This window comes from Tasmannia lanceolata, unplaced genomic scaffold (genome assembly GCF_043159265.1).
Source record: "Tasmannia lanceolata isolate RefF3 unplaced genomic scaffold, GAP_Taslan_0.1 ptg000018l, whole genome shotgun sequence".
NCBI classification, from domain to species: Eukaryota; Viridiplantae; Streptophyta; class Magnoliopsida; order Canellales; family Winteraceae; genus Tasmannia; species Tasmannia lanceolata.
The window spans coordinates 23,550,209-23,573,016 of NW_027518695.1; the positions used below are offsets into that span (position 1 = coordinate 23,550,209).

General features: G+C 42.3%; 1 protein-coding gene across 1 annotated transcript; it reads left to right on the forward strand.

Annotated features, from left to right (window-relative positions):
* The first annotated feature begins 18,249 nt into the window (after nt 1–18,249).
* LOC143851485 (protein CYSTEINE-RICH TRANSMEMBRANE MODULE 13-like) lies at nt 18,250–20,124 on the forward strand. The gene is made up of 3 exons (XM_077360944.1): nt 18,250–18,395; nt 18,528–18,684; nt 19,867–20,124. Exons 1-3 carry the CDS (start codon nt 18,347–18,349, stop codon nt 19,910–19,912), a joined length of 252 nt encoding a protein of 83 aa, XP_077217059.1. The 5' UTR covers nt 18,250–18,346; the 3' UTR covers nt 19,913–20,124.
* Nucleotides 20,125–22,808: the final 2,684 nt, after the last annotated feature.

The following is a 22,808-nucleotide window of genomic DNA, read 5'->3' on the forward strand; positions in this document are numbered from 1 at the left end:
CGTGAAGCAGAAAACCCAACTTCATTTTTTTGTATTTGGGTTTTCTGATTCAATCTGTTGTAAGGAAGGAAAGAAAAGCAAAAAAAAAGGGATTGAAGGAAAAAAAATGAAAATCGTACTAACCTGGAAGGGAACGAAGCCGTCGGAGAAGAGAGAACCAAAGTCGTTGAAGCAGAAAACCCAACGATCTTTTTTCTCTTGAAACAGAAACCCAACCTTCGTTCCTTTTTCAACGGAAGCCTTCAAACCTTTCCTTCAATCCCTCTTGAAGCGTTCAAACCCAACCCTTGTTCGTTTACCAAAGATTGAAGCAGAAAAAACCCAACGATCGTTAAACGATCGGAAGCAGAAAACCCAACCCTCCTTTGTTTTTCAACGGAAGCAGAAAACCCAACCCTCCTTCGTTTTTCAACGGAAGCAGAAAACCCAACCCTCGTTCTGTACAGAAGCCTTCAAACCTAACATTTGGTTGATGTACAGAAGATTGAAAACAAAACGATCATTTTTTCTCTTTATTTAAACCCTTCAGCGCACGAAACGTTGGTGCGCTTAAGCGTACCAACAATTTTCTCTCTCTCTCTCTCTCTCTCCCTATATATATATATATATATATATATATATATATATATATATATGGGAAAGGTGAGCGTACTCGGTCGAGTAGATAAGCTTATCTACTAGGTCGGGTTAAAAACAGTGGGGGCCCACATTTTTTGGGTGATCCAAACCATTCATTTGAAAGTCCCTTACCTATATAGCGTGTTCACAAGAAATCAGCCTCATAGGATCATCCTAACCCATCCAATAGTGGAGGGAAAAATGAGCAGATTTGTGGACAAACTGTGTTTGTCCATTTTTTCCCCAGTTTTCCCTCCACATTTGGATGGGTTATGATGATCCTATGGGGCTGATTTTTTGTGGACACCCTATCTAGGTAAGGGCCTTTCAAATGAATGGTTTGGATCACCCAAAAAATGTGGGCCCCACTGTTTTTAACCCGACCGAGTAGATAAGCTTATCTACTCGACTGAGTGCGCTCACCTTTCCCTATATATATATATAAAACGGTTTATACACACTAGTGTAGATAAGTTATCTACATACTAGCTTAAAATATAGTGGGGGCCCACATTGTTTGGGTGATCCAAAGCATTCATTTGATGGGCCCTCACATAGATAGGGTGTCCACAAAAAATCAGCTCCATAGGATCATCCAAACCCTACGATTTGTGGAGGTAAAATGGACGTGTATAAACCTTCATAAATCTGTCCATTTTTTGCCTCCACGGTTCGAAGGGTTAGGATGTTCCTAAGAAGCTGACTTTTTGGGCACACCCTATCTATGTGAGGGCCCATCAAATGAATGCTTTGGATCACCCAAACAATGTGGGGCCCCATTGTATTTTACGCTAGTGTGGAGATTACTTATTTACACTTGTGTGTAGAAATCGTTTCTGTGCTCGAGCGTAGATAAGCTTATCTGCGCTCGAGCACAGAACAAGGATGGGGCCATTTTTTATGGGATCCAAAGCATTCATTTGATGAGCCCTTTCATGGATAGGGTGTCCACAAAAAATCAGCTCCATTAGATCACCTTAGGGTGTCCATTTGTGGGGCAAAAATTGGACAGATTTATGGACAAACAGTATCTGTCCATTTTTTGCCCCAGAAATGGACACCTTATGGTGATCCAATGGAGTTGATTTTTGGTAGACCCCCCGGTCCATGATGGGGCCTTCAAAATGAATGGTTTGGATCACCCCCCAATGCTCCCCTGTTTCTGTGCTCGAGCGCATAAAATTATTTTCTCATATATATATATATATATATATGAGGAAAGTGTTGGTGAGCTTAAGCTCACCAAACTTATGGTGAGCTTAAGCGCCCAATCACATTGGGGCCTACTTTGTTAGGATGATCCAAAGCATTCATTTGAAAGGCCCTTACATAGATGGGGTGTGTACCAAAAATCAGCTCTATAGGATCATCCTAACCCATCCATTTCTGGAGATCAAAATGGACAGACATTATTTGTCCACAAATCTGCCCATTTTGTCCTCCACAAATGGAGGGGTTAGGATGATCCTATGAAGCTGATTTTTGGTACACACCCTATCTATGATAGGGCCTTGCAAATGAATGGTTTGGATCACCACAGAAAATGTGGGACCCATGTGATTGGGGCGCTTAAGCTCACCATAAGTTTGGTGAGCTTAAGCTCACCAACACTTTCCTCTATATATATATATAGAGGAAAGTGTTGGTGAGCTTAAGCTCACCAAACTTATGGTGAGCTTAAGCGCCCCAATCACATGGGTCCCACATTTTCTGTGGTGATCCAAACCATTCATTTGCAAGGCCCTATCATAGATAGGGTGTGTACCAAAAATCAGCTTCATAGGATCATCCTAACCCCTCCATTTGTGGAGGACAAAATGGGCAGATTTGTGGACAAATAATGTCTGTCCATTTTGATCTCCAGAAATGGATGGGTTAGGATGATCCTATAGAGCTGATTTTTGGTACACACCCCATCTATGTAAGGGCCTTTCAAATGAATGCTTTGGATCATCCTAACAAAGTAGGCCCCAATGTGATTGGGCGCTTAAGCTCACCAACACTGTCCTCATATATATATATATATAGAGAGAGAAAACTGTTGGTGAGCTTAAGCGCACCAAACCTATGGTGCGCTTAAGCTCCCCAATCACATGGGGGCCCACTTTGTTAGGTGATCCAAAACATTCATTTTAAAGGCCTTATGATAGATAGGGGGTGTACCAAAAATCAGCTCCATAGGATCATCCTAACCCCTTCATTTGTGGAGGACAAAAATGGGCAGATTTGTGTCTGTCCATTTTTGTCCTCTACAAATGGTGGGGTTAGGATGATCCTATGGAGCTGATTTTTGGTACACCACCTATCCATGTAAGGGACTTTAAAATGAATGCTTTCGATCACCTAACAAAGTGGGCCCCTATGTGATTGGTGCGCTTAAGCTCACCAAACTTATGGTGAGCTAGCTTGCCCAATCACATGGGTCCCTCATTTTGGGGAGTGATCCAAACCATTCATTTGGAAGGCCTTATCATAGATAGGGGGTGTACCAAAAATCAGCTCCATAGGATCATCCTAACCCCTCCATTTGTGGAGGACAAAAATGGGGCAGATTTGTGTCTGTCCATTTTTGTCCTCCACAAATGGAGGGGTTAGGATGATCCTATGGAGCTGATTTTTGGTACACCCCCCATCTATGTAAGGGACTTTCAAATGAATGGTTTGGATCATCCTAACAAAGTGGGCCCCCATGTGATTGGGCAAGTTAGCTCACCAACTGTTTCCTCTATATATATATATATGAGGAAAGTGTTCATGAGCTATAGCTTAAAAGCACATGTGGCCCGACATTTTCCGGGGGATCCAAAGCAGTCATTTGGAAGGCCGTTCCATGGATAGGGGGTGTACCAAAAGTCAGGCCTATAGGATCATCCTAACCCTGCCATTTTGGAGGGAAAAAATGGGCAGAAACATGAACACACATTGTCTATCCATTTTCCCCTCCACCTTTATTGGGTTACGATGATCATATAGGGCTGATTTTTGGTACACTCCCTATCCGTGGAAGGGCCTTCCAAATGAATGCTTTGGATCCCCAATAAAATGTGGGGCCACATGTGTTTTTGAGCTATAGCTCAGATAAGCTTATCTGAGCTATAGCTTAGGAACACTCTCCTCTCGCTCTCTTTCTCTCTCTCTCTTTATATATATATATATATATATATATATATATAGAGAGAGAGAGAGAGAGAGAGGAAAATGATTGTGAGCTTAAAGCTCATATAGCAATATGAGCTTGAGGGCCTAAACACATGTGGGCCCACATTGTTAGGGTGATCCGAAGCATTCATTTGAAAGGCCCTTACATAGATAGGATGTGTACAAAAAATCAGCTCCATAGGATCATCCTAACCCATCCAAAAGTGGAGAGCAAAAGAGACATACACCGTTTGCCACAAATCTGCCCATTTTTTCCCTCCGCTTTTGGAGGGGTTAGGATGATCAAATGGAGCTGATTTTTGGTACACACCCTATCTATGATGGGGCCTTGCAAATGAATGGTTTGGATCACCACAAAAAATGTGGGACCCATGTGTTTGGGCCCTCAAGCTCATATAAGCTATTGTGGACCCCGATCCGAGAGGACGGGGAGGGAACGGGTCCCTACCACCCTCTGGATCTCCACGAAGTGAAGGAGAGCTCTGCCAAGGAACTCTCGAAATGGATGCCACCCTCATAGCATAGCACGAGTGGCGATATAAAAAGAAAGAGATATGTCTCGATCCGGAGCCAAGGCTCGAAACCAAGGCATACCTGAAATAAACTCAGAGTCGCCATCCATGGATATGCCATGGAACCCTAAAATCAAATCCTCTGTGCAATGGATAACCAGAAATATATATGGGTTCGTGCCTGGTTACGAATGGGGAAGGTCTGAGAGCACCCCCGATTCGTCCGAGTGCAAGCACTTGGTCTCTTATGCCATTTTCATTAACTCCAAAGAAGTTTGGGTAAAAATCATGTGAAATGGGAACAATCCTCAAGAGTCGTCTACCTAAGCATGCATTTCCTGAGGATAAAATAATAAGCACACATAAAATAAAATGAAAGATGTGTCACCTAAGCATAGCTAGGTTATACGTGACATGCCTAATGGGTGTCTAAATTCTGATGTGCAAACACATGCAAGCTATAGCTAAAGGTATTAGGATCAGTACGATAAAGTAAGAAAACACATCAAAACATATGATCGCAACACAATAAATCCTAAGACTCTAAAACATTAGCCCGAGTTTTCGGATGGTCTGGTATTCATCCAAAGAAGCCTACGTATCCCCGCCTCCACGAGAATCAAGGCAACGTAGTTCTTCGCGCCTATTCTAAACTATGATGCCTAAGACACCTAGCCCTCTATCCTAGACTCGATCTAAAAGACCGGACCAGTTATTAAAGTTTCTTATATGATTATTTAAATTCCAGCGAATTGTGGATTTTTAGGACACCCTATATGCCCTAACTAAATGCAGATTAACCCTAGGCTAATGCAGGTGGTTCCTACAACCTATGTGTAACTAGGCTGTATTTCCTAAGGAAAACCAAAGGTGGACTAGCGTATCCTACTCTAGTCATCACTCGGCGATGTGAATCGCCGACTGACCGGACGGAGGCGCTCCTATAACTCTAGGACAGACCCCTAACTCTAAAACAAGCACACAGCAAACAAACAATCAAACAACCTATCAAAAGAAAAACCCTAACTCTAAAACTCTCTATCTAGGAGAAACTCCTAACTCTAGAGGAAGATCTTTTGAAAATAAGATTTTAAAGGTTTTTGAAGAAGGTTTAAAACATTTATTTACAAAAAGGTTTGGCTGGACTTGGGATGTAAATCCCAAGCTGCACTACGTACCTCGTGGAAGAGGATCAAGCCAACGTAGTTCGAAACGAACTTTCAAACTAACAAACACTTACAGCAAATCAACTATTTTTTTATGTTTTAAGTTTCTAATGTTTTTGAGATTTTTAATGATTTCAATGTTTATGGATTTTAAAATTTCTGATGTTTTCACCCTTTTGGCCAAAGACCGGAGAGAATATACAAGCAAAACCCTAGGGAAACTATGCTCTAATAACACCGTTATAAGAGCAAATGAGTCAAAGACTCTCTAATAAGAGTAACTGAAAAAGAGATAACGGAGTCAAAGACTCCCCAATGACTGCAAAAGGAAAGGCGAGTCAAAGACTCTCTAATAAATCCAACTGAAAGTACAAATGAGTCAAAGACTCTCTAAGAAAGCTGCGAAAGAGATAAATGAGTCAAAGACTCTCTAATAACATCACCAAAGGAATAAATGAACCAAAGATTCTCTGAAAGAAAAGGAAACACGATTCAAAGACTCTCTAAGAGAGATGAAAATACGAGTCAAAGACTCCACTGACAACAACTAAAGGATATACGAGTCAAAGACTCTCTAAAAGATGGAAACACGAGTCAAAGACTCCAAAAACACCAACTAAAGGATATACGAGTCAAAGACTCTCTAAGAGATGGAAACACGAGTCAAAGACTCCAAAAACACCGATTAAAGGATAAATGAGTCAAAGACTCTCTAAAAGAGAAAGAATGAGTCAGAACTCTTTAATAACAACACCTGAAAGACAAATGAGTCCAAGACTCTCCTACAACACTACTGAAAAGACAAATGAGTCAAAGACTCTCTAATAACGCCACCTAAAAGGCGAATGAGTCAAAGACTCTCTAATAACACTATCTAAAGGATGAATGAGTCAAAGACTCTCTAATCAAGGCTGACTCCTATGCGAATGGACTATCGACTAAGGAGAAGCTTACAAGCAAAAGGAATAAGAGACCTTGTGCATATTTGGCAAAGGTAAAACACCCAGCCGGGCCGGACAGCTACCTAGCCCTAGGGTGCAACAAATGTGCAACCCAATACCCATAAGGGTAAGGGTATGAAGCCAAGCCGAGTAGGGTGTTCTTCCAAAACCAAACGGCACACAAAGAGGAGGTTTAGCAAGAGAATGAGACCGGGTGGGTCTAAAAGGAATAAAAGACCTTGTGCATATTTGGCAAAGGTAAAAACACACAGCCGGGCCGGACAGCTACCTAGCCCCAGGGTGCAACAAATGTGCAACCCAATACCCATAAGGGTAGGGGTATGAAGCCAAGCCGAGTAGGGTGTTCTTCCAAAATCAAAAAGCACACAAAGAGGATTAACGAGAGAATGAGACCGGACGGGTCTCCCAAACACACACAAAGATGGGCTCTAAACAACCTTATCATTGCCCCCAAGGGGTAAGCAAGGCTAAGACAACTAATTGACCAAATTGGTCTCTAATTAACAGAGGAACAAATTGAGGTGCAACCTCAGAGAGGATTCTATAAATGAGGCCAAGCAGGCCTTCTAAAGGCTAATCATTTATCAGAATCAAAGCAACCTCCCTGAGGTTAAGCTAAAAAAGAGGCTTGCCTCCAAAGGAGGATCGCCTAACGAGACAAAGTATGTCTTCTAGTAAAGGTTCTAGTATCTAAAGAAGTCTAAAAGAAATCTAGAAGACTGTGTTAGTCTAATAAAAATAGAGAAGAAAAAGGCTACCAGGTAATCTCAAATTTCCATTCAATTATTATAAAAATAAATCAAGTATTAGCAAAGTATGATTTACAACTAAAGAGTGCACAATCTGTAAGAATAGCAATCATAAAATGATAAACAACATTAATTAGTCCAGACCAGCCGCTGGATAGCCTAATAAAGTAAAACAATATCAAACACTTCAAAGCCAACCACAAACCCCAATACGGGGACTCCAATGAAATCAGATGATGCCAAAGTAATCATCTGATTTCCTACACAATAATATTTCTACAAACCGCCTTAAAATCAGACGATATTCGTGTCAAGGACATCGAATAGTGCAAATCATATGATTTCCTTCTTCAATTAAACAATTTATAAAATTAATTAGCCCAGACCAGCCGCTGGGTAGCCTAATGAAATAAAAGAAAGTATGATAAGGTTTCAAGATAGTCTCACCTGAATAATCCATTCATCACCATCTTCAAAACCTAACTCAAAGCTTAGTATAAGAAGAGTATTAGATTTTCAACAGATTATACGAATATATCAAATGATATTCCCAATTTATAAAAATTTTAGTGCATAACAGGGGGCATCAACTTGTGCAGATTCAAGTGCAAAAAACGGTGAGCCACAAAACACAAAGATGGGCTCCAAGTAACCTTATCATTGCCTAGAGAAAGGTTTTAATGGTTAAAAGAAACCAAAAGGTTGGGTAGGCCTACTAAACAAAAGAGGGGAGCGCTACTTGGATTGAGCAAGTCTCCTAAAGATGGGCTTGGGCTATCGCCTTCATCGCCCCCAAGGCAATAAAGGGGCTACTATGTCTAATGGTATATAAAAAAAAAGCTCGACTGACCCAACAAAGAGGTAAAGAACCAACATTCAAATAGAGTCAAGGGGGACACAGAAAATGATTTAGTCTTTCAGGTCCTCGAACGGGAAATCTTAAAAGGTATAATGGATCAAGGAACCGAGTTCAGGAATTCATTCTAAATAAAAAAGTTCATTATCCAAGCATGAAAATCACAAACAGAGACAAGAGAATAGGGCCTTAAGGAAAATTTCAGATTCCTACTATTGCCGAATTTATGAGCAAAAATTCGGTCCTTATGAATTCAAAGTCCTAATCAAAGGTTTCATCTATGTCTTTCATCCATTGACATAACCACTAGAGATTATTTCTATACCTCTGAACAGGGCCCCTGATGAAGCCTGCGATTCAATGCGAGCTTAGGGAAATGATACCACTGCACTTAGGCCTTCAAACTTGCACTGACCTAACTTATCTTTAAGCATCACAATACTTAACTGTGGCCATAGCAACTCCCAAATGTGCCAAGAAAGATAGCACCATAAGAAGCACAGAGGGTTAGTGCAAATTATCAAACATGCTTGTATTGGTATCAACCCCCAAGACACAGAAAGGAGAAATGATTTCAAGCAATTTTGGTCATGTATTTGCCCATGTAAATGAAATAAAGAGGGAAAATACCTGCAATCTGGAATGGAGATGGACCGAGCTTCGGATTCTGGCGAAGGTTGGAGTGGGTGGTGGTTGGAACGCGAAAATTGAACTCGGAATCGAGACAGCCTGAGAGTGGAACTTGAAACTTCCCTCTGCAATTTCCCTTCCAATCGGCTTTTACAACAATGAACAGTGATCTCACTGGAATAGATGGAAGCTTTGATCGAAGGAATGGAGATGGATCGGAATCGGATCGAAGCTTACCGGAGAAGATGATCGATATTCTAATCAATCGATCGGAAGCTCATCGGAGAAGAAGGTAGATCATCGGAGCTAGGATCGGATCTAGGGTTCGAGGTTTAAGAAAATAGTGGATTTGGATAAAGCATAGAGAAATAAGCATAAGGTGAAGTGGCTATGGAATATATGACCGGAGCTTGCCGGAGAAAAAGATTGGAGCGGTTGCCGGAGGATGATCGATCGGCCGGAGGAGAAGGAGAAGAATGTGACGGTGAGATACGACCGGAGCAGTGGAGGAATGACCGGAAGGATTCCCGGAGGGATCGAAGAAAAAAAAATCCGCCGGAGAAGAAGAGATTGTCGGGTTTGCAGAGATGGCCGGTGAGGAACGGAGGCTGGGGACGGATCCGATCGGAGAAGGAACTTGCCGGTGGAGGTGAAGGAGGAGGATCAGAGAGGTTGATCGAAACCGGTGACCGGCTGCTTGCCGGATTTTGGCTGGAGGAGATGCTGACGGAGGAAAACCCAATTTTCCCTTTTCTCTGCAAAACCCTCTCTCTCGGATTTTTATCAAAACAAAATCCTCCCCCTCTTCTTCTCTCTTCTCAGATCTCAGATCTGAGATTTGAGCATGATCGGAGCTCCGGCACCGTTGCCGGAGAGGAAAGCCCTCCCTCTCGGATTTTTGCGAATTTTCGTCCCCTCAACAGTGATCTCGATTTTTCATATTTATAAAAAAAAATTCACGTTGATATTGGCACTCCAAATGGATAAAGCGCGCGAATTTATAAGCGCACTTCCGCCGCCTTGTCTTATTAGACAGAAGGCAAAACCTCGGCTATTTTTCAAAAGGACACCCCCCCTTTGGCTAATCCACCCCCTTACAGGTTTACACTACGACACTGATTCATCTCGTTCGCTGATCAAACGAGCTCGGATTCCAACGAAATTTTATGGGGATCTCAGGGAGACCTTAAGCTACGATAGGGTCCAATTTGGGACCCCAGCTCACTGATTTGACAAGGTTTCGCACAAACAACGCAAACCTGGGTCTGGTCAAAATGGGGTGTCTACAGCTATATGAGCTTCAAGCTCACAATCATTTTCCTCATATATATATATATATATATATATATATATATATATATATATGAGAAAACGGTTCCTACACATATGTGTAGATAAGTTATCTACACACTAGCTTAAAATACAGTGGGGGCCACATTATTTGGGTGATCCAAACCATTCATTTTTAAGGCCCTCACATAGATAGGGTGTCCACAAAAAATCAGATCCATAGGATCATCCTAACCATTCGAACTATGGAGGCAAAAAATGGACTAATTTGTAAAGGTTTAAAGACATCCATTTTACCTCCACAAATTGTAGGGTTGGGATGATCCTATGGATCTGATTTTTTGTAGACACCCTATTTATGTGAGGGCCTTTAAAATGGATGGCTTGGATCACCCAAACAATGTGGGCCCCCACTGTATTTTAAGCTAGTGTGTAGAGAACTTTCTACACATATGTGTAGGAACCGTTTTCTCATATATATATATATATATATATATATATATATATATATATATATATATATATATATATATATGAGAATACAGTTCCTGCGGGTGCCCTCATATAAGCTTAGCTGCGGTGGCTCTTTCAAAACATAGGGGGGCCACATTGTTAGGATGATCTGAAGCATTCATTTGAAAGGCCACATCATAGATAGGGTGTGTACAAAAAATCAGCTCCATTGGATCATCCTAACCCCTCCAAAAGTGGGGGCAAAAATGGGCAGATTTGTGGACAAAATGTGTCTATCCATTTTTGCCCCTACTTTTGGAGGTGTTAGGATGATCCAATGGAGCTGATTTTTTGTACACACCATATCTATGATGTGGCCTTTCAAATGAATGCTTCGGATCATCCTAACAATGTGGGGCCCTTATGTTTTGAAAGAGCCACCTCATATAAGCTATATGAGGGCACCCTTAGGAACCCTTTTCTCTCTCTCTCTCTCTCTCTCTATATATATATATATATATATATATATATATATATATATATATGAGGAAAATGATTGTGAGCTTGAAGCTCATATAGCTTATATGAGCTTGAGGGCACAAACACATGTGGCGGGTTAGAGTTGTTTTAATGAACTGACGAGTGCCGTGATAAAAACGGGTGCGTATATCATTTTCATTATAGAAAAATTATATATCGTGTGCTTGTGAGGTCCTAAATAAGCTATACCCCATAAATCATCTCCATAGGATGATTGAACCCTCCGATCTGTAGAAATTTCTATAATGTGCAGTTGTGGACCCCGATCCGAGAGAGGCGGGGGGACGTGCCCCCATGCGAGTCTCAGGATCATCCACGTGAGGGAGAGCCCCACCAAGGAACTCTCGAAAGAGTGCCCCTCACAGCATGAGCGGCGATGTAAAGTGAGATACCTCTCGATTCGGGGACTAGCCCGGATTCGAGACGCACCTTAAACAAAGAAAGAGTCGCCATCCAAGGAAGTAGGCCCTGGATCCCATGCTGTGCTCTGTCGCAACAGATAACCAGAGATACAAAAGGTCCGTGCCTGATGAAGAATGGGGAAAGGGTTAGGCGCCCCCAATTCGCTCAAGTGCAAGCACGTGGTCTTTTATGCCATTTATTATTAACTTTGAAGAATTTTGAGCGAAAATTATGTGAAATGGGAATGAATATCCCCGAGATAACGTCTAGCTAATCATGCATGTCTCGGAGATGAATAAGAAGAACACACAAAAGGAAATGAAAGATATGCCACCTAAGAATAGCTAGGTTATGAGTGTCATGCCTAATTGGTGTCTAAGTTCTGGTGGACAAACACATGCATACTACAACTAAAGGTATATGATCTGTGCATGAAAGTAAGAAAATACAGCAAAACATACAATATGACAAACCCTAGACTCTAATGCGATACTTGACTCGGACCAAGATGGCCATCCATCCTAGCTGCACTACGTATCCCGGCCTCGGGAAGAATCAGTGTCAACGTAGTTCGGCGACCTATGCTAAACTACAATGCTTAACCTTCTAGGACCGCTATCCTAGACTCGATCAACTAGACCTGACTAGTTTTTAAAGCTTCTTGTGCCATTACTTAAGTTCAAGTGAATTGTGATTTTTAGGACTCCCTATATGCCCTAACTAATGCAAGTGGACCCTACATCCTATGTGTGAGTAGGCTGTGCATCCTAAGGAAAACCATGGGCTATCTAAGCGCGTTCTAGTCTAGCCATCGGATCGACTAAGTGTCTAACCGACCACGACTCGAGGCCTCCTAACTCTGAGGACACTCACACTACAAGACTCAGCATATCAACACAAACTGGAGACACTCCAAACTCTAAAGACACCCCAACCGCTTAGGACGGACTCCTAACTCTGTGGGAAGATCTTTTGAAAATTGTTGGTAAGGTTATTTTGAAGAATTGTTGTAGTTTTAAAAGTTTTGGAAGGTTTTGAAGCTTATGGAAGTTTTTGAAGTTGTGAAAGTTGTGGAAGTTGTGAAAGTTGTGAAAGTTGTGAAATTTGTGAAATTTATGACTGAACTCAGGATGCCAGCTGCATACCTGAGCTGCCTATGTACCCCTCAGCTAGGGATCAAGCCATCCGTAGTTCGGACCACATAGCGAGAAATATTTGTAAAAAATGGTGTAAAAAAAGGTGACTGGACTCAGGATGCTAGCTGCACGCCTGAGCTGCCTACGTACCCCTCAGCTAGGGATCAAGCCATCCGTAGTTCGGACCAGATAGAGAGAAATATTTGGGAAAAATGGGATAAAAAATGGTGACTGGACTTAGGATGCCAGCTGCACGCCTGAGCTGCCTACGTACCCCTCAGCTAGGGATCAAGCCATCCGTAGTTCGGACTAGGTTTTCCTGACTACTCCTAATGACTCGAGATTTTTGAGATTTTTGGTTTTTTGAAGTGTTTTTGTTATTTTTGACACAAGAGGACAGAATCCTATCATCATAAGGGTAGGACAGACTCCTGATCTCCCGCAAAGGTTGGACGGCATCCTATGCTTTGCGGGGGGATAGGACAGAATCACGACTCTGCAAGGGTTGGACAACATCCTATACCCTGCAAGAGCAGATAAAAATCACATGACTTGATGAGAGGATGGACAGAATCCTAACCCCTACGATGATAGGACAGACTTTTGAAAGGCTGAAGGACTGACTCCTATGCTGAAGACTGACTCTGATAGATGGAAGGACGGAATCCTAAACTTTATGAAGGGATAGGACAAAATCCTAAACTCTACATGGGTAGGACAGACTCCTAAACCCTAGGATGGTAGGACAGACTCTTAAACTCTCTATGACTGACTCTAAAGAGGAAGAAATCCCTTAACCTGCGAAGACTCTAAGGCAGGAAGGGAGGGGGTTGGCTCAAGAAGCATTCCGTCACAGCCGTGACCCGACAGACAAACTCTGAAATCGATGAACAACACCTCGAAAATCTATAGGAACCCTAAGATTTAAGGAAAATCCTAAAAACTAAGAGAACCCTCGAAAGGAAAGGAAAGAGGAAGATTAATGTGGGCTCCGAGTAGCCTCATCATAGCCCAATGTATCTGCAATTTTAGGACATTCAAATATATATATCAAAGCCACAGCTAAAGAGGACCGACTATCCCAAAATTACCCAATGCTCAGGGCCAAAATAGATTCTCCTATTGAAACCAAATCATGCAATAGACACCATTCAATTGAAAGAAACGAAGCAAGAACAAACATTCTAGTGTGATCATCATTAGAAATAAATGGAAATGTTACCTGTATCTGCTCCTCAGGATAGGGTCAAACGATGGTGTCAAAGCGGAATGGAGTTTGCGCGAGATATACCGGCGGCGATTGCGAGGTTCGGACAATGCTCAAATCATCGGCGCACAAGCCCCAATCTCCCCCTCTTCTTCTTTCGGATTATATACCAAGAGCGATGGGGTTACCGATGTGGATTGCCCGAATTATAGAGAAGAGGGTCACTGGAATATACAAAATCATGGGATATTGTTCTAAATTGTTGGATCTGATGGTGACTTGGATGAAATTGCAAAGGCTGCGGTGGAGCTCTTCTTCCCCCCTTTGGGTCCCCTCTAATAAACCCTAGCAAGAACCTCTCAAACCCCTTTTTTTACAGCCCTCATCTCACTCTCTCTCTACCTCTGTTTTCTAATAAAAATGAAAACCCCAAAATCCGAGATAAACAAGAGATGGATGGTGATGGGTTTCAAGGGAAGAGAGAAGAGGTTCGGGTTGGCCAGAGTCCAGCACAGCTTGCCGGAGAAGAAGGGTCTCTCTCTCTCTCTCACTCTCTCTCTCTCTCTCTCTCTCTCTCTCTCTCTCTCTCTGTTTCTTTCTGAGGAAGAAGATGGGGTTTCGTGGAGGTGACGGTGGTTGGTGGTGATGGAGGTTTAGGGTTTTAAAAAAATGGAAAATGGTGGTGGTGCCTACGGTGGTGGAGGGTTGGATCGGAGATGGGGTGGGAAGATGGTCGGACTCAAGGTGGCAGTGGAGGCGGTGGAGAGAGTTTGGGTTTTTTGAAAATGGGTTTTGGGAAAAATAACAGAGGTGGTGGGTGGGAATCGGAGATGGAGGTGGCTGTGAAGAAGAGGACGGTTGAGATGGGTTTTAATGGTTCTAAGAGGATGGAGGTAGTGGCGGCCATGGAGGAGAAGGAGAAGGGCGGTGGCGAGGTGAATATGGGTTACAGTGGCTGTGGAAGGCAGGAATCTAGAAAGGTTGCCGGGGAGGGAGGCCGGAGCTCCATTTTCCTCTTCTTCGAAGCTCTTTCTCCACTCCTCTCTCCTTCTCTCTGTGTTATTTTCTCAGACGAAAATTAGGTCCCCTCGGTGGCTGAGATTTGGTGGTGGAGTTTGGGCGGTGGTAGAAAGGGGTTGCTTACAGAAGAGGTGAAAAATGGGTGAAACAGATGTGGGGGAATGGGGTTTTGAGCTCCGGCGGATTGCCGGACTTAATGGAGATTGGGGGAGGGTTGTGATAGAGAGGGGATGGAAAAAGTGAAGGTGGAATCGGGGGGTGCTTGCCGACGGCAAGGGAGATGGCCGGAGGAGATGAGGCTGAAAGGGGTCGAGCTTGGGCTGGCCGGAGATGGACAGACGGCCGGCGGCTCCTTCTTCTCCCTTCTCTCTGATTTTTTTTTTCTTTGGAATGAGGCCTCTCCCTTCTCTTTGTCTTTTGTTCTTTTATAACTAGGGTTAGGGACCTAGTTCTGATCCTAACCCTTCATCTCCTTTGATGGCCTAGATCACTTCTCCTTATGCTAAGATCTGTAACCCTAATCATGTGCTTTCCATCATGGCCCTACACTTGTCTCCATTTTGATCTTAGGGTCCTTGCTCATTGCTTATAGAGGAAGCAATACCAGTCTTCCAAGAATGCCTTTTCGGAGAGGGGTATTTTACTCTTTTACCCATTTTATAGAAAAAGCAACATATTTGCCAACCCATTTTTATCTGGACAGCCCCCTTTTGGATTATTTTCACTGGCTTTTCTCTGCCCAGGGCACCCCTAGACTTGACTAATTCGACCCTCTTCTGCACTATTTTCGAAATAAACCCTATTACCCAGGTAAATTTTGTCGAACCTCGACGAAACTTCATAGGGCCCACTTACGGTCTCGAACTCTCCAAGATTTAACCGCAGAGCCTTGAGTTGCTAATTTTTTTATTTATATATATATATATATATATATATATATACATTTGCACTCGAGGACTTATCCGGGCCCAGCTGCCCAGGGATTTTCCAATTTTTTGTTTTTGTTTTTAGGGCTTAGTCAAAATGGGGTGTCTATAGCAGTCTCTCTACAGATCGGATGGTTAGGATCATCCAATAGAGATAATTTACGGGAAAAAACCTATTTACATTGTGGCCCAATAAATGAATGGTTTGGATCATCATCCTTTGAAGCAGGCCCCTCTTTACAGCATTCGAGTGCCTCATTTTTTTCTAATTTGCAACTTGCCTTGTCCCCATCAATGGTTATCAAATCATTTTAGCGACTCAAGAGGGAGGACCACAATTCTCAAGGCCCCGACCCCACATATGACAAATGCAACCTTATTTATCTAATTAAAAGGAAAATGATATACTCGCCTTCTTTTCTTCCCGGGCCACCCTCTATAGTGTTAAAAAACTGGTCATAAATATACTAGAGGTTGGTGGCCTGGGAAGAAAATGGGGGCATATACATCACTTCTCAATTAAAATGATAATAAATGGGCCCATCTAATTTGAATTTTTTGGATTGGAGACACATACAACACCTCCCTAAAGTTGCATGTAAGGTTGGTAACGATGTGGACAAGCTCATATGAGAATAGTGGGGGGGGGGGGGGGGGGGAAGCGTTATAAGAGCTAGGGGTGTTCATTATTCGGTTAAAACCGAATAACCGAAGGTTCGGTTCGGTTCGGTTTTTTTCCATTTCGGTTGGGTTTTTTTTTGTTTTTGGCAATTCGGTTATTCGGTCTCGGTTATCTCCAAAAAAAATTCGGTTAACCGAATTAATGATAAAAACCATTATTTTTTCAAAAAAAGGTGTTATATGGGCACTCCAAAGGATGATCGAAACTGTCCATTTGATTGATTACAACTTAATTAGGTTGTGCTCAAAAAATCATTTCGATTGGATCATCCTAGCCCTCTGATCGAAACAAAGATTTTGCTTTTTTCCCTCTTTTTCTCCTACTATTCGGTTATTCGGCTTATTCGGTTATAACCGAATAACCGAATTTTTAATCGGTTCGTTTTCGGTTCGATTTTTTAAAATTTCGGTTTGGTTTCGGTTACCGAAATTTGATAACCGAAATTATTTCGGTTATCAAATTTCGGTTATTTCGGTTCGGTTATAACCGAATAACCACCCCTAATAAGAGCAGCAAAAGATTGAGGAGCGATGAGAGTGTGGAAAAATATAGCAAAATGGACCCCACACCGACTTGTTAGACCACTTTTTTTCCGTGTTTTGATTTCCTTGCTTCCACTCCAATGCCGACACCTAACTCCATAGGATGATCCAAACCATTCATTTTGATGGGCCACAATGTAAATAGGTTGTGCCCCAAAAATCATTTCCATAGGATGATCACAACCCTACAATCTATAGACATTGCATAAAATGTAGTTTCTATTTAAATCGGAGGGCTAGGAACAGCCTATGGAAATGATATTTTGGGATGCAACCTATTTACGTTTATGACCCATCAAATGGACGGTTTGGATTATCCTATGGTATGGTATGGGCGGGGCCTACGTTGTTCAAAGATGGGCCCACCATTCCACCAATGGTTTCTGTTGGGCCCATTCCTGTTGTGTGTGTGGAGAGAGAGAGAGAGAGAGAGAGAGAGAGAGAGAGAGAGAGAGAGAGAGAGGTCAAATGGTGGGAAAGTGACATATAAGTTAGATCCTAACGTTTAACGTTAGCAAGCCGTCCCGAGGGGGGGGGGGGGGGGTGGGGGGTGAATCAGCGCCCTAATAATAATAATAATAGGGATTTGCTAGGGACCATTGAAGAAGACATTTCGTGCCTCGGCTGTTGCTTGCGAGAACAACCACCTCAGATAAATGATATTTCCACTCCAGTTTTGTAGCATTTCCCGTACCTCTTTTCTTTTTCTAAAAATTGCTGTATTTGTACCTCCTTTGTTAGGGTTGCCAATGTACTCGGATTGGGGGTGTCAATAGACCCAGAACCGGGCTATTCTTCAATTGGGTCTTGGTCAGTCTCTGTCGGAATTGGAGTGGGTTACACATGTGTTTGGGCACTCCTGAGTTCATTAAAACACATCCCGGCCCGATTGGGTTACACGGGTTGGGTTAGAGTTGACCCAATTGACCTAAAGGCTCGCGTTGGGTCAAGCTAGGTTTGAGGTAATGCTACCTCGGGTTAGGTTAGGGTTGGCAGCAACCCCAGCAGACCCCACCCGGCCCTAGTTGAACCCGTATCTAGATGAATTGGAAGTTGATGGAGCCAAAGACTTCTCAACGAGGTGGGTGTCTTTACCAATTAATAGCATCATTACTGAAAGAGTAAGTTTAGAATCATATCATTGGCAGAAAAACCGGACCACCTGAGTCCAAATCTGCCTTCCTTTCATGTTCATACTACGCGTATTGTACGCTGGCCCCACCTAGTTGTTACCGCCTATCAAACGAGAAAGTCATAATATATTCACCCCGTTTTATACTTTGTACAGCACCATCTAGTCTAAAAGAGTAGTCATAAATACACTAGACGGGGCTGTCCCAAGTAAGAAAAGGGAAGGAATATCTAACCGAGTCTTCTATTCTTCCCCATCGCTTTCTATAAAACTCCAATCTCGTCTATACAAACACCAATTCTCTTATATTTCCTCAATCTCTCATCCTCTCAAAAGAAAAGCCCTCTCATTCACAAAACCCAAGATGAGTTATTACAATCAGCAACCCCCTGTTGGTGTTCCTCCTCCTCAAGGTATAGGGCCTTTTTTTTAACAAAAGATCGTATATATTCTAGGGTACGGATGATTTGGGTTTCTTCTTCTTGTTTTTTTGTTGATGGGTCTAATGGGTTTGTTTTGTTTGTGTTTGTGTTTGTTGTTTGTAGGGTATCCAAACAACGCATATCCTCCACCAGGGTACCCTCCACAGGGGTACGCGCAGGGATACCCTCCTCAGGGCTATGCACCACAAGGCTACGCTCCACAATACCCTCAGCAGCCGCCACGTCAGCAGAGCAGTGGCCCCACTTGCATTGAAGGCTGGTAAGCTAATCTCTCTCTCTCTCTCTACCTCTCTCTTTGTAGGCTGTTCTTTGGCAGGATCTGTAGTCAGATCACGGCCGTCTGTTTAGTGGGGTCCTACACGAACGGGTAGGATTATATGGTGAAGTTACATGGTTTACCTAAACTAATCCTCGAAAGTCCAAATCACTCTTTCTTTGGCAAAGTGGAGATGGAGATTTTATATGGTGTAAGCGGGTAAGCCCGTATTTTTACTGTACGGACCACATCATAGGATGATCCTAACCGTTCATGTGATGGAACACATACTAAATAGGTTGTCCTCCAAAAATTATTTCCATAGGATGATCTTAGCCACTGATCTATAGAGATTTCCATAATATGGAATTCCTCTATAGATTGGAGGGCTGGGATCATCCTATAGAAATGACACAAACTATTTACATCACATAGACGGTTTGGATCATCCTATGGTGTGGTCCGTACAATACTTTTTGAAAAATACGGGCACACGTGTACTTTTCTGATTTTGTTGTACTAAAGTCTGAGAGGCAAAGGACAAAATTCACTAGCAATTAGTTCCTCGTGTTTTGATATTTGCACCCCTCGATTTATTTTAAGCTTTCTTCGCTGCTTAGCTGCGATTTTGACTAAGCCGCCGGGTTTGAAAATAAAGATGGTTGCAAATATCAATACAGGGTTTTTTAATATCAGGTCAGTTATCAATTGTCGCCTGATTTATTCGCACCCACTGTAGGATAATTCGCGCCCCTAGTAATGTCAAAAGAGCATTAAAGTCACGTTAAATGTGGGTGCGTATTATCGTAAAAAGTATGAGGAATGCTAAGATCAAGAGCGCCCTTGCAAAAACCAGATGAAAGGCTGCCCCCATTGGTGGAACGTGACCAAAGTGTATTTATAACTAGTAAAAGGCAACTGCACTTTGGGGACGTCGAGTCTACACCCCTTGTCTGATATTTCCACACCCCCTATTTCCCCTTGATTTTAGTGCGTTGCGCAGCCAAGTTTTGTTCTCCACCAATGGGGGCGCCCTTTCATCTGTTTTTTGCAAGGGCGGCCTTGAGTTTATGATGATTTATTCCTCCCCTTTTCTTCCCTGGGACAGCCTTTCGTAGGGTGGAAGAGTAGTCATAATTCAGTTTAGGATGATTCATTCATTATTATTGTTGTTGATTTTTGCAGTTTGGCGGTTCTCTGCTGTTGCTGCGTTCTGGATGCGTGCTTCTAACAAAGAGGTTGCAGCAATTTGGATGAAGAAACTGAATTATGCTTTCCATTCTTTATACTCAGCTTTATAGTACTTAGTTATTGTGATATGATTTCTCCTTTTTCCCCTCTTTCTATTTACATGTTATGAAAATTCTGAATTGCTTGTGTACATGGAATTTAAGTCCTTTTGTGGGGAACAATAAAGGAAACAAGATTAGAGTATTTGATGCATGAATGGTTGTATTTCTTTTGAAAAAGAAGGCTTTGGAAATCATAATAAATTTTTGGTCAACTGAGTTTGGGTGGGCAGGGGACAACATTTTTTTTAAAAATGCTTCGTAACAAATTGTTGACCCAGGAAAATGACACCCTTGATATTTGATCCACGATGGAGCCAAGTGTGATGGAAATCAAATGAATCATCTTTTATTCATAATGATATGAAGGGATTTGCTAGGGTCCCATCACGAAAGGGAATTTGCAGCTCTGTCGCATGTCAGACCACCCACCTCGTGAAGTTGGGTGGTCTGACATGCGACTAACCAGCCGCAGAATGCCTTTTGCGATGGATGCTAGCAATTACCTTTTATCTTTTTAAGGTGTGTTCTCCACTGTAACAAAACAATTTCCTGAGTAAAACATTTACATAGCAAACGTTTTCACCGCAAAATTTTCATATTTTATAGGGTTGGGCCTGTAGCTCAATGGTTGAGGCTTTATGTCTCAACCTTGAGTTCGCAGGTTCGATCCCAGCTTACCTACAAAAAAAAGTTTTCGTTCTTGAAACAAGATGGAAAAATAAATACAGTGATCTGATGACCAAGAGTTCTCACAGCCTAAATTCCTTCGGAGAGTAATGACATACCTCTAATAACTCTTATACAATCTGATCAATGTTTGAGTTGCAGTTAAAGGGGTACTCAAAACTAGCACCTCCTCTGTGGCTTCTTTTTTTTTTTTCCTTTATTCTTTTGTGTGTTTGTCCCGAAGCAACTTTCAAATCAGCACAAGGCTTTGAAAAATATCATTTTCTATGCCCAATGACCCTAAATTCTAGCACATGCAAAGATAGTCATTGTTTGGAGAGATGAAGAACACAGTAGTTCCGTGAAATAAATCTAAGAAAGAGAAGTCCATTTTCACCATCCAATATCAACAAAAGGGAATTAAAAATTCTGAACAATACGAAATGAAAAGCACTGCATATCATCCTTCGTTTGCAAACATTAAAATCATGAGTCAGTAAAAGCCTTGCTAAGCTCACCATAAACTTCTTCAAAGAACTCCTCCTCTAGTCCCATAAATCGTTAAATGCCCAATCGAAGACGAACCCTCGTAATTAAAGTCTCTGATATGAGAAGCCATTTTCAAGATCTCATCGTCCACATCGAAACCCGCGCAATACTGCAAGTATAGTAACTCTAGTTCCTTGCAACCTTCCAATATAACCAACAGATTCTCCTTTGATAGAGTGGAAGAGCTCAGATTCAAGTACTTAATCTTTGGAAGGTAAGTAGCAAAAGCATATGCAATTTCATCATCAAACCAACCATTTTAGCCCGTTTCTGGCAATGGTTACTGATTTCTGAAAGGTTTTCTGTGATGGCGGGCGGCAATGATACATTAAGACACAAAATTTCCAGATTCGTCCATTTACGTAGAAGCAATGGCTGGAATTTGTAACCAAGGGGAACCCGCTGATGAAAAGAAAGGACTTTCACTGCAGGGCATCTGCATGCAATAGCTATCGATTCAGTGTCATGTTATATAGGGGAATGATATTAGCACAACCATGTTTTAATAATTGCATGGACCCAGCTGGTTTTTGCTTTTTTAATTTCCTTGGGAGAGCTTTTTTGACATCTCTTTAAATACTAAAATACAAGATGCATTAGTGAAAATATCACACACACACATGGATTTGCTAGGCAGCAGCGGCTGACTTTTCATTAGAGAACAGCCACATCAGATGAATTAAATGAATAAGACAAAATCTGCTCGTAGGGAAAGTTGCCTTATTTCCCCCCACCACTAGGTTGCTTGGGTGGGAAGGCGAGAAGGCAAAAATAAGAAAGTAGCCGTTTAAGGTTTTTTAGAAAGAAATTGCTAGTGTCCATCGCAAAAGGGTTTTCGTGGCTGGTCTATTGCACATTAGACCAGCCACCTCGTTAATGGAGACAACAGTTTTGTCTCCATTCACGAGGTGGCTGGTCTAACGTGCAACATACCGGCCACGAAAAGCCTTTTGCGATGGAGCTTAGCAAATCCCTTTTTAGAAACCTAAGTACAGAAGAGAAAGTTTGTTCTCTTGTGTGGTGAGTGGAAAAGAGGCTTGGTGTGGCGGCTGCTAAGAGGAGGAAAGAGAGAGAAAGAAAGAGCAAGAGGGAGAGAGAAAGAGGGCAGGAGAAAGTGGGTTTTTTCTTGGGCTCCTCTTGGGTTCCTTCTTCGGTTTCTCTTGTGGGTTTCTCTAGGATTACTCTCTTCTACGGTCTTGGGTTGAGAAGCAAGGAAATGGTTGCGGGTTTTGGGTTTGAGATTAATCCATTATAATCCTTGTATTTTATTTTTCTCATAGTGGAAGATCGTGTTTCTTGCCCGTGAAGTAGGCTTGGCCAAACGATGTAAAATCTTGGTGTTCATCTTGTGGCTTGATTTTGTGTTATTTTTCTTTTCCGTTAAATTTGTGCACGGTCGAATCAGATTGCCCGGCAGATTTTCTCAATAAATGGTATCAGAGCTGGGGCGTGATAACTCCCGAGAAGATCTCGGTAATCCCGATGTGCCTCTGAGGATGGTGGAATTCCCTCTGAGAAGATCTCGTGGTTCCCACGTTGCCGCTGCGTGGGGGGGGGGGATGGTCCACGTTGCTTCTGCTTGGAGGGGGAGATTGTTGGGGTTCCACGCAAAAGCAAATA